We start from the raw sequence: 20,012 nt of genomic DNA, 5'->3' as shown, positions 1-20,012 counted from the left end.
TTAGACTGAGGCTGTTTCAGGAAAATTATATTGTTTCTACTTTTCTATATCAAGATTAACTATCTCCCTTCAATCTGTATATCCTCTCAAATCTTTCTTAATTCACCAGTTGTTTTCTGGGGCTGGAAATTACTTTTTGTCAATGTCTTAGTTCTTAAAGCACTGTCATTCCTTATAATGATAAATTATAAAGAAAGCCTATTATGAAAATTGTGGGAGAACCTATCATATAAGCACTTACTTTTAATGTATTTTTAGAAAGAGGAGGAGGAGCCATGGAGAGGAAGAAACGTTAGTTTTTTGTTCCACCTATTTATGCATTCATTGGCTGTTTCTTGTATGTGCCCTGACCGGGAGCAAACCCACAAACTTGGTGTGTTGGGATGATCATTTAACCAACAGAGCTATGGGGCCAGGACTAAACACTTACTTTTAACTAGCATGAAGTATAATAAAGTTGAGCTACGTGAAGTGGAAGTCTTTGCATACAATTCAACACTTTCTATTTTAACCGGATACCACATAATTATTTGTAATAACAATTTATCTTTTCTTCTAAATGTAGATAATATTCTTGCCAAATCTAACTTCTCCTTCCACATGTTAATTTTTCATGTAATTGAATTAATTTCTATGCACTTTCAAAATATCAGATGTAAGTTAATATGATCTACTTCTTAGAATAATAATCTGAAAAGTGACCATTCTGTTAGTTAACTATTATATATTGTATGTTATATCATCACAACTTTTATGTTTATAATAGACTAAGAATATTTTTCAGATGAGAGGTATGGTTAAGTTTTGTTTGTTTTTAGATTTGGAATTATAAGACTTTTCAGTTTTGTTAAAACCAAGTTAGCACATACATGTAATAAGAAGTTGAGTGTATAACATTATCACTGTCTATTTGAAGTCAGCTCAAATAGATTTTTTACTTGCCCTAGGCATTGCTCTGTTGTCCTGACAGAGAACACAATTTCAAGGACTACCAAGTTCAGGAGTACAAAGATCTGGGAAAAGTTACATATTTGGTTCTATTACTAAGTGATTATAGGCTGAAGTTTTTTGCCTGATTTATTAACAGGCTCTTTTTCCCAACTAAAATGCTCATCCTTTTACTGAAATATAAGAAATTACAAATTAATATAAAGGGATTCTACCAATGAAATACCTTGAGTGCTTCCAGGAAAGAAGAATGATTATAAAATTCTTCTTGCAACCTAAGTGTTACCATTGAACTTTAGCATCTTCCACATCAAATAGTTTTATAAAAGTCATATGTATTGGCCAGTCCATCTCCCCATATATCCACAGTATTTTTTCTCAAGTATTTTATTTTTTAAAGATTTATTTATTTATTTTTAGAGAGATGGTGAAGGGAGGGAGAGTGGGGAAGGGAGGGAGAAAAAAGGGAGAGACACATCAATTTGTGGTTGCCTTTCACATGCCCCCTACTGGGGACCTGGCCTACAACCAAGGCGTGTGCCCTGACTGTGAATTGATATATCCACAGTATTTTAAAGTTTTTCTTTCTTTAAATGATTTGGATAAACCCACACTAAAGAATTATACTTAGAAAATAATTAAGTAGAAGGAAAATAAGAAGTAAATGTATGAATAATTATGCTGTTAAGAATATCTTATATTCATGCAAGCTGAATATATTTCAAAAATCATTTTGAAATAATCTTGGAAAAATGTCTTTATTCTAAGCTTGAGCAAGATTCATGAAAAACAGTTAAGAGAAAAGAATGAAAATTTTTGTTATCATGAGTAGAGCTTTGTGGTCAGAAAACCTGGTTTGGAATCTAGACTTTGCCATCTTATCTTAGACAAGTTATTTAAAAAAAAAAAAAACAGCTTCTTTATAGACATAAAGACAATAATGAATAATTAACAGTGTGCAATAGATTAGTGATGGCTATGCACACCAAAGGAGAAATCCCAAATTTATCAAAAAGTATAAAGGGGCAATTGTATTCTATCAGAGAAAAGAATATTGGCAATTTCTGATGATAGGTTGGGAGTATTCACATTAAGTTCTAAAAGAGATGATATTATTAAATTATTACATATTAGCAACTTATATGAAACAGCAGTAATGTTTCAAAACTAAGTGGTATCTCATTGTAGCTGTTTGATATTAAAGAGGTAAGAAATACTTCCAATTATATAAGGCAAAAATATAATAAACCATAAAATAAGAAATCTACTCTACATAGATGAAGAATTCTCTTTATGAAAAGGCCTATGAAAGACATAATAGTAACAATACCAATAATAATTCTCACTATTGCATAGCTGGCCATGAGAGGCTGGATGCTTTGAAGAATTCTTATCAAAGAGAAAATTAAAAGCAAAGCACTGAAAGGTCTCACTGGGTAAGCATTTAACACTTTTTATTTTTCAGGTCCTGCTAACAGTTTACAGCAAGAACATTTGCCTCTGACTGACTAGAAATCAACATTTAATATTTTTCATTTTTTAAAGGAGAGTTCATTGTGAAAATTATTCAGTCTCCTTGAGTTAAAAATCAGGATATTAAGAGCATTGTTTAGTTATCTATTTGACAGAGCGTCTCACTTAAAATCTGTAGCTATTTTGCTCTTGTGCTGTTGAAATGATTTTCCTAATGCAGATTTTCTTATTGTACATTTCTCACTCTCTTTACTGGTGACATGTACAAAGGAAAGAAACTGACAGTTCTGTTGCCTCAATTATGAATAAAAAATATAAAGGTAAAATAACACTTGGCATAAATATAACGGCAAATCTCAAAAAATATTTATATATGCTATAACATCCTATATTTGCACTCATATCTTCATAGTGCCTGCTTATAACAAAAAGTAATTCATTATAGAGGCCACTCTGATTAGTTAGCTCTGCAAGGACTCTTAGGCACATCATTAACTGCTGTTAAACGTTTCACAAATAGGTGTCTGATTCTATTAGGATCTGGTTAATATTTACAAACAGTGATTTTGCAATCCTTCCTAACAGCAAGGCTTTGGGGCCATATGACATATTTCATGCATATGAGCCAAACTGTATTTACTGACATTAATAAAGTGCAGTGAATGAGGAGTGCTTCGCCCTAGTAGCTTTAATTTACAGAAATCATTAATTATAGTAAAACACCACTTACATGTTTTCATTTGCATTTTTCCTCAAAAACATAAAAAGCAAAATATGCTTAGTAGCTTGAATATTAATGAGGTGGCAGGTGATGTATTGTGGAGTTTCTTCTGTCTCAGTGACCAGCCCGCTGGGAAAGACAATACAGGCTTAGAGTTTAAAATGGGAATGAGTCACAGCTCGGCTCCACTATAGAACCGGTTATTCAGCAGGGCTGTCTGAATCGAACTAGTGTTCTGGGGGCAGGATAAGGCCTGAACGAAAGAGCGGAAGACAGTGCTCGCTTATATCATTATCTAAGGCAGGAAGAAGAAATATTTTACCTGTATTTCCTAAGTGCTACCACAGGGTCACAAATCAGAAGTGAAAAGTATAACTAAGGCAGATGATTAACTTCTGATTTAGAAGAGACAATTTGACTTTATTAGTTCGGATCTTTTTGTTACCACCAAGGGTAGCAACACTTTAGGTAAATTATTTCTTTTACTTGATATTCATGTAACAATCTCATTCATCCTACCTGTTACTAGAAAATTAAAAAAAGGAAAGGAAACCTTCAGTACTGAATGATAAATTTTACTTACAAGTAATCAGATGTAAACTGTAAAGTTTACGGATGTAAACTGGCAAGAACCAGTTTTCATTTGTAGAAAATATAAGTAAACTTCTGAATAAAATAATAACAATAAGGTTTACGTTCCAGGCACTGTTGTAACCAATTAACACACATTAACTGACTTAGTGTCCTCAAGGTGCCCCTGAAGTGGGAATTATTTATATCCCTAGTGTATGGCTATTGAGAAGTTAAGCAGTTTACTGAAATCTCTGGGTTAAACTCCATTCTCAAAACTATTGTACATAAGTCAACTACTTGCAAATGTCTATTTGATGGCACCTTTCTCCTTTTTATTTACTATGTTTCTAACAAGGGAGATCGCTTTTCAGTAGGTAATGTGTCACTGAGTCTAAATTTACCCTTAAAATTTATGAAAAGATTGCCAAAAGACATCATAAGTTTACTGATTACATGCATTTACTAAGAATGTAGGTACAGATTAATACGACTCTGAACCTCCATAGGAGAATGCATTAGCATTAAGAAATAAGTGCTGCACCTCTACAGATCAGTCTTCTGCCACAGAACACCTCGATCTGGCTTAAATAAGTACAGAGTTAGCAGTCAGCTCACCATGTATAAAAATCTACCCTGCGTTGTGTGGGAGGCTGATGAGATGGACAATGAGAGGCAGGGGAAATAAAAGCCCACGACGCTCGCCAAGCCACTGTTCCAAAAGAAGAAACACCTTTTTGCTAAATCTGCCACACAGGTGGGGCATGTTTTTGCAATAAATCCACACTGTGGTGGACATGGGAGCACCTTTTTGTAATTCACACATCCATAATGTACTGATAGCAGCTACTTAGGAAAACTTAATTTCATACTGTAATTTCTGATGTCAATTCAACTAACAATAAAAAATGGGTATTGCAATTACATTATTCATGATGGAAAAAAAGCCTAATAAATTCTAATTTTAGAAAACCTCCCAATTTCTACATAGATCCACAAAAAAGTATATTTTTAACAATTAATTAAATGACCAGAGAAATTTCTCAGCAAATGATTGATGTGTGGGTCAACCTCAAGTTTTAGAGGCAATGTTAATCTAAACTGTGCAAGAGGAGATTGGGCCAGCAGGCATTGTGGGTAGGGGGCACAGGTGTGAAAGATTGCTTTATTTACATATTGTTTCTACTTTTCCAACAAAATTGGAGCTACTAGATGTTTGGATTAGATTTTCAATAGACCTGAAAGGATCTTGAAGACCGGGGAATGACTTTGAGGTGTGTGAAAACAGTAAATATTTAAGTGAACAACTGAATAGGCCCTACAGTGGGGTTTGTGAAAACTTGGGTTTGGATCAATCAGAGTTAACCTTACTTGAAACTCTGTATTTAAGCATCACCTTAGGTCTCCTGCAAAGGTCCTTCTATCTGTGTGTATACAGTGGCATAGGAGAAGTTAACGTGATAGTAGTCCTACGGTATTGGGCTCAGAGTTCTGGATCTGTGTGAGTGTGTAACATAGTAGCAAACAAGTTAGCAGGGAAAAATATATTTGAAAACGTATAGGAAACATTTGGAAGTCGTGTTCATAAGTATAGATATCCTAAGGGCAGATGTAATGGAAGTTTTTAAGGGGATGGGATGAAAAGTGACAAAATCCCAAAGAGAATATATAAGAATGATTACACAAATTGAAAATGATCGGTAATCTTCTAGGGTCTCCTAGGATTCCAAGGAGTAAAATCCCAATAGTAATAAAGTTTATCACATTGGGAAATGTAGACAGCTAATCTGATATATAAGAAAGCAACGAGATTGTTCAACAGAACATTAGAAATGTTTTTTAAAAAATAAAAACTATTGAGAAGGAATCTGCACTGCATGGTAGATGCTTTATTCTTAATGGATCCCAAAGATGATAATGATGGTTTCTTTTTTAGAAGAATAGATGATATGCCATACAGAAATTTGAAACAATCATTCTTTTGCTGAATTAAGCAGTGGTAGGAATAGGGAAGAAAACCTGCAGTGAAAATAGGACTAATTTTTAGACAATGTGTTGTGGTTTTCAAAGGCCAGCTCTGTTCTAAAGGCAAAAGTAAGAGATTTAATATAACTAACTTAGAAAGGAAAATGGAGTTTGAATTAAAAAAAAATGCTAGCTGTAAGAAACTAAGAATGAATGGGAAGTTAGAATATATGAAGATGTAGAGATGCAGTACCTAAAATTTTTATTTTAATAATAGAGAATATGATCTTTGGAATAAACAGAGGTGAATAATTATGTGGCTGAGGTGGCTGACGTGTTTATCTGGAAAGGTGAATCTTGGATGCCACGTACCTAAATATGATACACACGCCTGAATGCAGGGGAGATAGGACCCTGGGAAATAAGACAAGATTAAAGAAGGAGGTTAAAGACTATCTTCAGAGATATAATACGAAGAAATAAAATTTTAAAGTATTCCACTCATCTAAGATAAAAAATAGTGAGATGAGAATAAATTGAGGAGTTTCTAACTTGGGGAGCTAGAAAATTGATTCAGGAAATCAAGAAGATCACTATGATGTCTACCACCATCAAAGTCACTGGGTGAAAGGAAGCACATACATCCTGCAGGGGCAGATGGCTGCCTGGACACACTTCGATCATAAATACAATTGAATTCTCTCCCAAAGTCATCGTTACAGGGACTTACCAGATATCACAAGAAATTTTATACTTTCTTCAGTAACTTTAAGAAATATCTTTTAAAACTAAAGATTTTAAAAAATAGATCAGTTAATATAAAATGTTATTTTCTATAAATATATTTCAAATTGACCAAGTCATTTACATTTTATGTATTTCAAATTGATAAAATTCTTGAAAAGGATCTAAAAAGGGCTCAGCAATATTATATAATGTGATTGACTTTAAAATGAAAGTCATAAAAATTAACCATTTAAAATAGGTTTTGCTAAATTTGCATGCCTTATTGTTTTTACATAAATTTAGATCATTTTGCTAGACAAAATAATTTTATATATATTTATTCATTATCATAGCAGGCAAATAAACAGTGCATCTTTAAAATCATATTATTTCATTTTTGGTTTAAATAACAATTATCCCATGGGTTCTACAATCATTAGATGTAAGTTACTTCTGAAAATAAATCATATTAATAAAGATAGTTTTCTTTCTAGGAACATACTGTAAATTTTCTCTAGATGGGATTATCTAAAAAAATAAAGAAAACCTGTCACTCTGGAAGTAAATTAGTTCTTAAAATTTGGAAGCATTTTTAAGTAATTTGTTCTCTATAATTTGAAAGTTTGTCAAAAGTATTCATATTTGAATAAACACAAACTAACAATAAAAAATAAAAAATAAATGTTAAAAGAGAAGAATACTCAGCGGATAGTATGTAAATAAATATATTCTAGCAAACAAAAATCAATTAATAATGAAACAAAATATAAACACAAAATTATTTATTTTAATATATTTTCTTCATATTTGGAGGTACATTAGTATCCTGTTCTTAGCTAAGCAAAAGTGATGCCGAGTATTTAATATCATCACCAGATGATTGTAACTCTATCACTACCAAAGCAACATGAAAGTCAATTAAGGTTATATATAACATGGATCCCTGTATCAAATTCAACTTGGGATGCTACATATCCTAACTTCTTTTATGTAAAGAAGATACGACTTGCTTGAGTAAAGGTAATTTAAGAGCATGAGCATGTGACTCTTTCTTCATCATAAACTATAACTTCATTAAATTATTTGTTTATATGTAGAATTTTTTTTAAATGTAACGAGAAGCTGACAGACACAGGTTTAAAACAAACTGATAATCATAGCTTGGTAAGAAAAAATAACAATGTTGATCATAAAAGTAACTTCTGAATATATGCATCAAAAATGTCTCTTTTAAGATGGTGTGATTGGAATAAACACGCAAATACCACCTTCCTAGATAAAAACTATACTGTATTCTAAATATTTGCCATCACTGACTGTAGTGTACTCTAGTTCTCCACAAATAATGCATCTATGCATTTTTATTTGCAGTAAAATTAATTCTAATCACACACACACACATACCCACACACACTATAAGAGAGTAAGAGAGAGAGAGAAAGAATAAAACATAAATCAAGCATAAACAAAACAGAAACAAAATAGCACATTAAGTGAACTTCATTTAAAAATACTGAATTATGCCCTAGGAATATTTTAATTGAAGCACACACACACACAAAAAAATTATAACATATACGTATATGTACATATAAAGTATTTTTCTTTTAGATCTCTAAATATTGCATATTATCTGAATAAGTCTTTTAGATATTTAGATGTGACTTTTCTCCCCAAGTACACAGGTTGCCTTAAGTATGTATTAGACAGTGTATTTGTACTTCCACAAAGACTATGCAATTGCACTATGTGTGGGACAATGTGGAACTCTACGATGCTTAGCAGACTATATAGCCACATAATTGCCCATTTTCTCTGCTTCCAGCGAGGCTTGACAGCTCACCAGTTTATAGCAGTGGCAGATGACTAGAAAAAAGAAAGTTCTTGTTTTCTAACTTCCTTTCAGAAAAGATTTCCTGAAAATTCAGGATTGAAAGAAAAAAGGCTTATGAATAATGGAACACACTGCTACACTCAACCAGGTTTTATATCCTTGCAATATTCCTACCACATGCAAAAAGGGCCAGAAGTTACAAATAAAGCATTGAATTCAAGAACTTCTTAAAGTAATCACAAAGTAATAAATATGAAAAAAACATTTCTAATTACCTCTGTTGAGTGATGCTGAACTGTTTATATCCCCAGTGATGAAGGAAGACTCTGACTGCTTTCGGACCGTGTCATTCCACATTCTGCGGATCCGGCTCTTGATGGAGGAAAGGAAAAGGAAATCAACTCACGATGCAGGGAATGTTGACAAAAATCTTTTTTTTTTTTCTTTTTGAATTGCATGAGACCTTTGTTATTGCATCTGGAAATTATACAATTTCTACATGCTTGCAGTACAGGTGCATGAGAACATTAGAAACTAAATTAATAATAATTGGTACTTATTAAGTATAATTCTCAATGCCTATACCCAAAATAATTATAATTATGAAAAAGAATAAATGTAGCTTTCTACCAATTTAAACATGTTGAAGATATACAGAAATGTACTCTATGTAGATAGTATAATTTTATTTTTCAAGATAAAACAAATTACTTTCATTGTAACTCTCATGAAAATGGTATATTGAAATATGCATCAAATTATCAGTTTTATTAACACAATATTTAGTTCAAGAATTCAAAATCTTGCAAAAAAGAGTTTGGCAAGAAAAGAACATAGAATATTATGAAAATGCTTCTGAACTTAACATTTCCATTAATTTGTAAGAATACCAATGTTATTTTATAAGTTTCATATTATTTTGACTTTTCATTTTTTGAAGGAGATAGAAAGAGTTGATTTATTCTTATTCATTGCTTCACAAGGAAATTCATTGCTTCAGTTTATAGAAAACTGAAAATTCTTCCATAGCTATTTATATTTTCAAAATCAATATTCTAAGTGTTGGACAATTCAAGAAAGTAGTGTAATATTTTTCCATTTGGGGGGATTATTTTTCTGGTTAATTTTATTTTGCTATTTTATTGTGTTAGGGATCGAAAAGAGTATAAACAATCTTGTGAGGAGAAAACAAAACCTTTGCAGAGATTTTTTCAAGGATAAACAGTTGTAAGGACTATTTATTATGACTACCAATAGTGAAACCAAGCTCACAAATGGGTTTTGTGCCAAGCGTATCTGAAGTGTTTGAAAAATAGGAGTACCCAATCTAGAAATCAGTTTTATGAATCTAGGGACATGTTTATCCTTCAGCAACATTGTCTATTTTGTTATGTGGGTCAGCAAACATGCACACACACACACACACACACACACACACACACACACAGAGCAAATCTAATAAACAAAGGCACAATAAGAAAACTGGTGTAGGGTTAGAAACATTGAGAATGTTTCCACTGAAAAATATTTCAAAGCTTCAACATCTGTTTTATTGTTAATGAATTAAAATATTAATTACCTTTTATTATATACCAAATACTAACCTAGGAAATCCAAAGGAGAAAAGCAATCCCAAAATGTCTAATAGTGTGCCCAGAAATGTCCATAGAAACATTAATTATTACAACCCACAACGATCAAGAACCCAAATGACAATCAATGGTAGAAAGAATAAATACATTATAGAATGATTCCAAAACACCAAATTAAAAAAGGAACATAGCCTCCTGAAGCAATGTAGATGTTCAAGAAGGAAACAAAGTAAAAAAGGACATGTTCTGGATGGTTTCATGTGAACAAGTATCAAACACACATGAAACAAAATGTACTGACAAAGGCTGAGATAGTCATGTTTGGAGGCGGATGATTGAGAAGGGTTCAAAGGGTTTCCCGGGGGTCCCAATATTATGTTATTTAACAAGGGGAGGTGTAAGAATTCATTGTGCACTTTTGCAAATGTCATACCACATAACTAAAATTTTTAGAAAGTGCACATAAAATGGGATATGTCCTTGTCTAGGATACTCTGAGGATACTGCACAGAAGAAGTGACATTGTAACTGAGAGTTCATGAAATTGTGATCTTGTTAGGTGACACTTACATGAGCTGCCCCCATTATCTCATTTTCTATTAGCTTCTCCTACCAAAGCTAGCCATACCTGTTCTTTTTCCATTCCTTAATATGCCAGACATGCCTCTGCTTCGGGCTTGGTATACCTGTTTCCTTTGCCTGGAGTGCTCTTTTGCCATATATAGGTGTGGGGCTCCTTCATCAGTTTTAAGGTTCTGCTCATTCTCCTTCAAGACACCTAACTAGACTACCTTATTTAGAATTGTGTTCCATGCACTCAACTCTACTATTACCTCCCACAGACATTACCATTTTCTATAACACCATGCGTTGTTTCTTATATTTACATTTAATGTTCAGTATCTAATGTTTAATATCTACATGATACAGGGGGCAAAAGTAAATATACAGTTGTTCATATGGATATACATTTATTAATAAATGATACAAGAATAAATTGTTTTGTGTACTCACAACTGTAAACATACTCTTGCCTACCCCGTATTTGAGAGCCTGTACAGATTTTTGTCTTTTTTTAACTGATGTATCACACAACTGAAATAATGCCTACTACATGGCAAACATCATATGTGGGTATATGTAATGCATAGTTTATGTCCATTCTTTATGTGTTGTAGGTCTATAACACAGTCATACCTTGGTACTCAACAGTTTCAGGGCTTGTCAAATCCTGGACTCATTGCAATTTTATGTGAAAAAATGTTTTTGGCATTCAGCACTTGCTCAGGACTCTTGCACTTGCTAGAATTTGTATGAGTCACATGTCACTAGCAAGAGAAAGCACTTCATCATCACTACTCATTGGTTTCGGCCCTTGTCACATGTTCCAGAATGAATTAACGAGTACCAAAGCATGACTGTATGGGTTTTTCATGGATTCACTCCTTGAAACCTCAGAAAAACTCCCTGGAATAGGTACTCTTTTATTCATTAGCCTCATCTGAAATTCAGAGGCTAATTAAAATGTCCAATGTTATAGAGCTAGGAAGTGGAATAACCCGTATTTGAATTCAGTTATTTACCTCAGGTTCTAGGAAGCTAACAACTTAGCTCTCTCTACTACATAAAACAATAATTAAATATGAAAATAAGGAAAGGGAAAAAGTATCACTGGCAGAAGAAAAAAATATATAGTATGTAGCATAAAGCCAACATTTAAAAATTCATGGAATGAACCACAGTGAGGCTTAGAATATGGAGGTTAAAAAAAAACAAGGTACTGAAGACTATATATTATAAGGTATTGCTGAAAATAAAGAATTAAAAATGCTATACTAAGTAGCATCCTTTTTGGAGATGGAAAAGCTATTAAAATAAGTAAAAAAAAAAAGAAAAACAAAAGTTAGAAGTTTTTCTCTGGTGGAATGGCATAGGGATTGATTGGGGAGAAGTTTCAAGAAAGAGGAAAGCAGACTTCTGGAAAATGCTCTCTTTTTTAGCCGGCATGTTGATGCACAAGTGTTCATTTTATTACTATGCTTCTCATTTAATAAATGTTACATGCATTTTAAAATATCAAATATCATACAATAAAAGTAAATACACCTAAAAAGTCAATGAAAGTAAAAGATAAATGACAACAATTAAAGGAAGGCCAAAGTGAGGAGGACAATACTTCACTCATAATTTTTACATACACACACTCACACCAATCCTATATACTTCTCGGTGAATACAATTTTGTGATTATAGATATTGCCAAACTTTAAAAAGTGATTAGACAGGGAGTACATATAGAGGAGCAACAGGTGGATAGAATTTTCACTTTTTTGTCTTGTCAATGGATTTGCCCCCATTATTTATATAGTAGTCACGTGACTTTCATGATATCCTGTCACTTCCTTTTTTAAAAAAACATTCCACTTGCTTTCTAAAGTAATCAAAATAAGATTTATTCTTACATGCTCTTACAATTACTCATGGATCTGTCTTTAGATTTTTCCTTTGAATTCGTCTCCCACTCATTTTCTCATCTACTTGACCAATGACATTCTTTCTATTCTGGGATTTGTTAGTTCTTGGCTGCCTTAAGGGCTTGGCAGTAGATGCTCTAGATGTTCTGTTGCCTGGGAAGATGGCTGGCAGGTTACCTAAAAGTTTACAGATTCCCTGGTGGGGGACAATGCAACGACTCTATCTAGTGCTGGACTGATGGAACGGCATTTAGACAAGTTTAAACATAAGCTGTTACAGTATCCTTTACTACCTTGACTTGTTCTTCAAGTAATTAGTGAACAATACAGTATGAGTTATAACTTTTTTTACTAAACATACCATTTAATAAGTAAATATTTTCAGTGTGTGATACCAATTATTACACTGGCTAAAAGATGCAATTAAGATCCCACATATAAAATATTATTTTCTTATAATTTGGATTGAAGTACCAAATTCCTTTCCTTACCTATGTACACATTCAACTGAACCAATCTGATGTCATTAATTACACAGAGACCCTACATTTCATGATTTTATTGCAATTTAGTTTCTTAAATTTGTGTCATTCAGTTGATGTGCAAACACTTGGGGTAGAAATTAGAGCTGATCAAGGAAGGGCAGCAACCCATAAGAAAATATAGGTAGAAGATATTTCACTTTAATTAGCAACCATGGTTTACCTGTGAGCCCGTGGAGTAGCGCCCAGGAGTCCGAGAACCAGATGTTTTCCCTGAGCCGATGGAACTCTCTGTACTTTTGCCGCTACAACAATGCGTCCGCAGGCACTTCCCGTACTCTTTCCTTACCTAGCCAATTAAATATTAGCTTTTGTTAGTGAGTCATTTGTTTCTGCTAGGAACTATGGTATAAAATATATGGGTTTACTTTTAGATGATATAATTCCTTGCCCTACAGAAACAAGAAAGTCTGTTCAGCATATTTTTACAATATAGAATAATGATATTCATACCATCAAGCATGAAATTTTGCAAACTTTAACACACACACAAACATACACACACATCCAATCACACCACAATACTACCTCTTAGTTCAAAGAACCAAAATGTAGGAATCCTCTGGCCACTATTTTTAGGTTCATAAATTTAATATGAAGTATGCTATTGGTGCAACTGACTTTACACAGAAGTGTAATGAGGAATGTATAGAGAGAAGCAGGGATAAAGAAAGGGAGGGAGGAGTGGGAGAAAAAGAAGAGAGGGAATATTTAAATACAGAAAAAAAGAATGCATTGGGCTTAAGCATTTTTTTAAATCTATATTTTTTTGAAGGTCATTTCTTTTAAAAGAGATCAAAATTGCAACTTCAGAATATAAGATTAAATATTTTACATTTATTTTCTCAAAATAGTTTTTATTCAATAATCACAGAGAAATGTGATTGCTTTGCTTTATAGAATTGCTGATTAAATTCTTAATCATGGTTACAATATAAAATCACAGGAAAAGAGAGATAAGCATTTTTTAAAAGATTTTATTTATTTATTTTTAGAGAGGGAAGGGAGGGAGAAAGAGAGAGAGAGAGAGAGAGAGAGGGAAACATCAATGTGCAGTTGCTGGGGACCATGGCCTGCAACCCAGGCATGTGCCCTGACTGGGAATCAAACCTGCGACACTTTGGTTCACAGCCCACACTCAATCCACTGAGCTATGCCAGCCAGGGCTTGAGATAAGCATTTTTAGTGGATGTTTTCAATCAGGAAACTATTACATCAACAATTTTGGGATAACTTTTATCACATTTAAATTTTGTGTTATTGCCTATGTAATCAAACAAGATGTAGAAAAATAAATAGTAACTGACCTAACTCATACCTCTACCATCAACATCAACAAAAATAATCCTAACTACAGGTTCACTACCTGAAACTACATCCTGGAACATGTGATCAGTTGGTTTTATAGCCATAAATTTACATTCATTATGAAGTAACACTGTAAAAGGTTATTCTTAGCTCTTTATACACTGATTTCATATGAGTTTATATTTCCCACAACTGTAACAATGTAATATTCCAATGCAATTTTATTTCAAATTATGAATATATTCATTTTGAGGAATGTTATTTCTAATTAAAACTAAAATAAAGTATGAATGATGTATTAAAATTAGTAATCAAACCTAAAACATTATGTATTAATATCCTAAAGCTCACTCTGTTAAAACTATAGCAAATCAGAGACAGAGTATGTTCAGATTTATTTGAAGGACTTCTACATATATTGTGTGATTACTCTGTGATAGGCACAATGACGGAGTCAGGCGAATCAAAGCAGGGAGGAGAGCCTGCTGACAACAGGCGGGGGAAACGAGAAGGTTTCTGAGAGAAGAGGACTTCTGAGAGAATTTTCAAAAGCTATGTCCGTATTAGCCAGTTTAGAGGATGAAGTTAAAAGAAGAAATTAATGAGACAAGAAGGCATTCCAAGTGTTTAGGACAGCATGAGCAAATCAGAGAGGCACGGTGTACCCATGTGTGAGGCCTTTTTCTGGTATGGAATGTCAAATTATATATTCTTTAGTATATTTAAAATGACATTGATCTGTTTTCAAATCAGTCTCTTCCATGCTACATTTATTACTAATTAGAAATAATTATTTGTTTTCAGTGTTTAGAAGCCAATTCATGTTTTGTTTACTTTATTAAAATAAATAAGCCCGACCCACATGCATGTGCCCAGGATATGTGTGAGTTTGGAAGGGTGGGATAAAGAAGCTTCCAATTTTTTATCACGAAGTCACAGGAATTATACTAGACCCTGCCCTCTTAATAACTCTGGAAAATAATTATTATCTACATTTTACAGATAAGTAACAATGAAAATGTTAAGTAATAAAAGTAACCTGAAAGACAAATAGATTAAGCAATGTGTTTTATGTGAATAAAATCCAAGTTTCATGGATGTTTTATAATCAGAAAATTCTTTCTCAGGGACCACATTTGTAACATTAATATATGACTGAATAAAGCATTCTATATTAATAACATTACTAAAGTGATCCATTAGGTTATTTCCTTTTCTGCATCTGGAAAAAATAAGGACTACTGCTTTAATTAGATTTGACAGAGCTTAAAATTACCTCTACTCAAAGGTAGGTACTATCAATTATAGTTTAGAGTTTGTAATGAATTTATGAAGCATCTCCAAGAACCTCAACTTTGATCAGAACCTAAATCCTACTTTGTTTTTCTCATATACTCCACCAGGGATATTCTTTTCAGATGAGAAAGTGTTTTTTTTTTTAATAAAGTGATTTAAATCTAAACAAATATTTTAGAAAAGAGAGAGAAGAGACAAAAGAGAGAGTAAAGAGAAAGAGAACCACTTCCCTTCCTGTTACAAAGGCAGCAGTATTGAATATGCCACAGGAATTCATCATGGACTATTTACATTTTCGAGCAAAGTTTAATGTTCTGAACTGACTATATAAACAACCAGCAAGTCAAGATATCTAGTGATGCTGAGTCCCATATTGAACTTATATTACTTACTGGACCATGCCCATGAGATGTTTATCATTAGACTACAATAAAAGTTATTTGATTATTTAACCATTTGTGTATTCTAATCCACCTGATATTCCACCTTACCTGAATCATGTATAATATGTTATTCTTTTAATATGAGGTTGTTTTAGAATAAGAAGATGGGAAAGAAAATATGCCTTACCAATGGGACATTTCTTTTATACATTCAGGTCAGAAATAAAATAATCATGAAACCCTCCGAGATGTAACACATAATTGAATGCATGACAAAAGAAAAACTGACAACTTTAATGTCACCAGTGGAAATACTAGTGACACAAACATGCAATTGATACTTTGAACAACAAACCACAACTCAGAGTTTGATTTTGCTAATGAGTTGAATCTTATAAACCAAAATATCTCACAAAGGGAATATTTTATATTTAATGAAAACATGAGCAACTACAGTAGCAGGGGCATATTGCTGAAATTCAATCAGATGGCTTAAGAAAAACTTCCTAAAAGAATTAAGGTTTTAAAGTATCCATATTACCCAAAGCCATGTTTATATTTAATGCAGTCAAAAGTTCAATGGTATTTTTCACAGACTTAGAAAAAAAATCCTAAAATCACAAAAGATTCTCAATAGCCAAAACAATTGTGAAAAGAACAAAGCTATAGGTATCATACTTCTGGGTATGCGAGCATGCCATAAAGCTATAGTAATACAGTATGGCATTGTTATAAAAATAGGCACATGCAACAACAACATAGAGAGCCCAGAAATAAAACCTTGTGTATATAGTTAACTAATAATTGACAATGAACCCAAGAATACTCAGTAGGGAAGGAATAATTACTTCAATAAATAATGTTGAGAAAACTGGATAACTACATGCAGACAAATGAAATTGAACCCCTATCTTACACAACTCAGAAAATTTAACTAAAAATGGATTAAAGACTTAAACATAAGACATGAAACCATAATAGTCCTAAGAAAAAAGAAAACAGAGGGGAAAGCCCCTGGACATTGGTCTTCATAATGATTTTATGAATATGGCATCAAAAGCATAACAAAAAGCAACAATTAATAAGTGACATTACATCAAACTAAAATGCTTCTAGACAATAAAAAACAATCAACAAAAGAAAAGGCAATCTAAACAATGGAAGAAAATATTTGCAAATAATATATCTGATAATGGGCTAATATCCAAAGTTTATAACAAACTCATACAAATAAATAGCAAAATCCCCAAACTATCCAGTAATAAAATGGACAGAGGAAACAAATAGTTTTTTTTTTTCTAAGAAGACATACAAATGGCCAATATGAAAGATGCTCAAAATCACTAAGATGAGCAATGCAAATAAAAACCACAATGAGACATCATCTCACGTTTGTTAGAATGGTAATCTTCATGAAGACAAGAGATAAGTGTTGGTGAGGATATGGAGAAAAGAGAGCCCCTGTGCACTGTTGGTGGGAACAAAAATTGGCACAACTATGAAAAATAGTATGGAGATTTCTCACAAAATCAAAAATGGAACTACCATATGACCTAGCAACTCCACTGCTGGGTATATATCCCAGAAATAAAATCAGGTTCTCGAAGAGATATGTGCACTCCATGTTTCCTGCAGCATTATTCACAATGGCCAAGATATGGAAACAACGTAAGTGTCCATAAATAAATGAATTGTTAAGGCAATATGCTACATGTATGCAATGGACTATTTTTTCAGCCAGGAGAAAGAAGGAAATCCTGCCATTTGCAACAATATGGGTAGACCTAGAGGGCATTATGCTGAGTGAAATAAGACAGAGAAAGAAAAATACTGTATGACCTCACCTACATGTAGAATCTAAAAAAGTTGAACTCAAAGCAACAGAGTAGAATGTTGGTTACCAGAGGTTTGGGGGTGGGAAAATGTGGAGATGTTGGTCAAATGGTATGAGCTAGGTCAAAGATGAACAAGTTTGGGGATCTAATGGACAAGATGATGATTATAGTTAACAATACAGTATGATATATTTAAGAGTTGGTAAGAAAAGAGATCTTAAATGTTCTCACCACCACAAAAAAAGTAATTATGTGAGGTGATGGAGGTATTAGCTAACACTCCAAGGGTTATCATTTTGCAACATATATGTGTATCAAATGAATACACTGTAAATCTTAAATTTATAGAATGCTATATTTTAATTATATCTCAATTTAAAAGAAAATAATAAAAGAAAAATCTCCTAAGACCATTTCTGCTATTTTAAAAAAGAAGTACATTTTCTTTTTGTAGAAAAAAAGGGGAAAATTCTGTGTTCTTCATGTTCTTTGATTTAGGCTGTGTTCTTGAAGCCAATAAAAGTGTCACAAAAATTGAAAAAAATTCCAAACACAGAATGAATGAAAGAACAATATGCTAATACATGTTATTACAAAACATAAAAGTAAGCTTCTATATAAAAGCCTGGCAATTTTTTTCATGAAGGGCCAGGCAATCAGTATTTTAAGCTTTGTAAGCCAAGAGGCAAAACCAAGGATCTTTTTTATGTACTTATTTTAAATTTTAAATGTGACCATTTAAAATGTACAAGTCATTTTTGGCTGATAGGCTTTAAAAATTAAAGGAAGCTGAATAAATTTGGCCAAAAAGCTGTAATTTGCTGAACTTTGTTCTAAGGAATGAATAACAAAATTGAGTTTGACTACGCATTTTTAAACTTTTTTCAATTATGTTAAATAAGTTGCATATACTAAAAACATAAGACTTGGTTTTGAATGGTGATCTATACCTGGACATCAAATGCAATCCAGCTATAGTAGTGACATGTATTTGTAGACATCCTTTCAACTTTTGTTTCTCATGCTGCTAGACTCTCAAACCAAAATTCTAAAGAGAGAGACATCTTTACTCTTTATTATCTTTGTGTTAAAAACATAATTATTTTTGTTTATTTCTTAGAAAAAAATGTTCACATTTTGCTATTTCATTTGCAGAGTCATCTCTTAATATCTCCTAATTACTACCCCATTTTGCACATGAGGAAGCTGGAGCATAAAGATTAATTACTTTGCCTAAGTCACATACACTTTAAATGGAGGAACTAGGATTCTGATCAGACAGTCTTAGCTGGGGGTCTGTTTGATCATAACTATGAATACCACATTTTTAATAGAGTTAAATAGTATAGCTTGAGATTTAAAGAATGCAATAAAAGTATTTAGTTGTTAAAATTAACTTTGACAATGAATATTTTAGGTCCTTGTAGATGTGAAAAATCACAAAAGTATACTAGTGTAAAAATTATTTATTGCATTCTATATCATCCAAGTCCTACATTGTATAAAGGATGTTTTGGAAGAAAAGTAGAGATCATTACTGAGTACTACATCATTCATTCAAAAAATAGAAATGTCATGTTATCATAAAATGTTTAGAAATGTATATTTCCTAGTATATAAAACTAGTTTTTAAAGAAACTAATGTATATATTCCTTATGCCATGCCACATATATGTATACATAATTTATATATAATGTATATATATGTACATGCATGTAAATACTATGACTCCATAACATCTTAGAGAAGCTACTTCTTATTATGCCAATTCCATGTATCTTCCAATACGAATATTAAAGACCATAAGTTGAAGTCTACAAGAATATACTTTTTGTCCACTGTCCAAATAAAAAATATTTTGTTTTTGTTTTCTTAGGTTAACCACATATACTAACACTATTATGCTTATATTTTGTGTCTGTTTTATTCTTACTATTTTAAAGATTAAACCAATGAAGTAACTACTTCTTAGAGACAAACATATCAGGAATGGTTTTGTTATGGTTGCTTTGCCAGCATGGGAGGTAGGTCATTTATTCTTAAATAGAGGAATCTAGCTTACCTTCTTTTGTAGAACACAATGGAATATGAATATAAACATTCCCTGTAGAGAATTGAAAATGGTGAAGAGATATGCCATGATGACTGTGCTTTCATTAATATACATGAGTCCAAAGGCCCAGGTCAATCCTAACAGGCAGAGAAGAGCTATTGCACCTATAACCCATGACCTGTAGAGAGAAGAGAAAAGTAAAGGTTATCAAATAATTGGTCCTTAATTAACAGAATCATATCATACCAAGAGACTGACACTAAAAAATAATGTTACAGTAAGTTTTATTCA

At 32.5% G+C, this 20,012-nt stretch overlaps 1 protein-coding gene across 24 annotated transcripts in view; it reads right to left on the bottom strand.

Moving 5' to 3' along the window:
• The window catches only part of ADGRL3 (adhesion G protein-coupled receptor L3), a 755,368-nt gene that overhangs the window by 19,340 nt on the left and 716,016 nt on the right, over positions 1-20,012 (bottom strand). For 21 of the 24 annotated variants that reach the window (XM_036021098.1, XM_036021052.1, XM_036021045.1 and 18 more), the window contains 3 exons: positions 19,731-19,899; positions 13,009-13,134; positions 8,513-8,609 (listed from right to left, as the gene is read on the bottom strand). In XM_036021098.1, coding sequence (XP_035876991.1) covers positions 8,513-8,609; positions 13,009-13,134; positions 19,731-19,899 — 392 coding nt within the window. Of the gene's footprint in view, positions 1-3,136; positions 3,396-6,049; positions 6,092-8,512; positions 8,610-13,008; positions 13,135-19,730; positions 19,900-20,012 lie in introns of those variants that run through there. The other 3 variants (XM_036021054.1, XM_036021064.1, XM_036021125.1) reach the window with 2 other exon arrangements.

This window comes from Phyllostomus discolor, chromosome 1 (assembly GCF_004126475.2).
Source record: "Phyllostomus discolor isolate MPI-MPIP mPhyDis1 chromosome 1, mPhyDis1.pri.v3, whole genome shotgun sequence".
Taxonomy (NCBI): Eukaryota; Metazoa; Chordata; class Mammalia; order Chiroptera; family Phyllostomidae; genus Phyllostomus; species Phyllostomus discolor.
The sequence above is the reverse complement of the archived record's forward strand: the minus strand, read 5'-3'. Positions and strand labels throughout refer to the sequence as shown.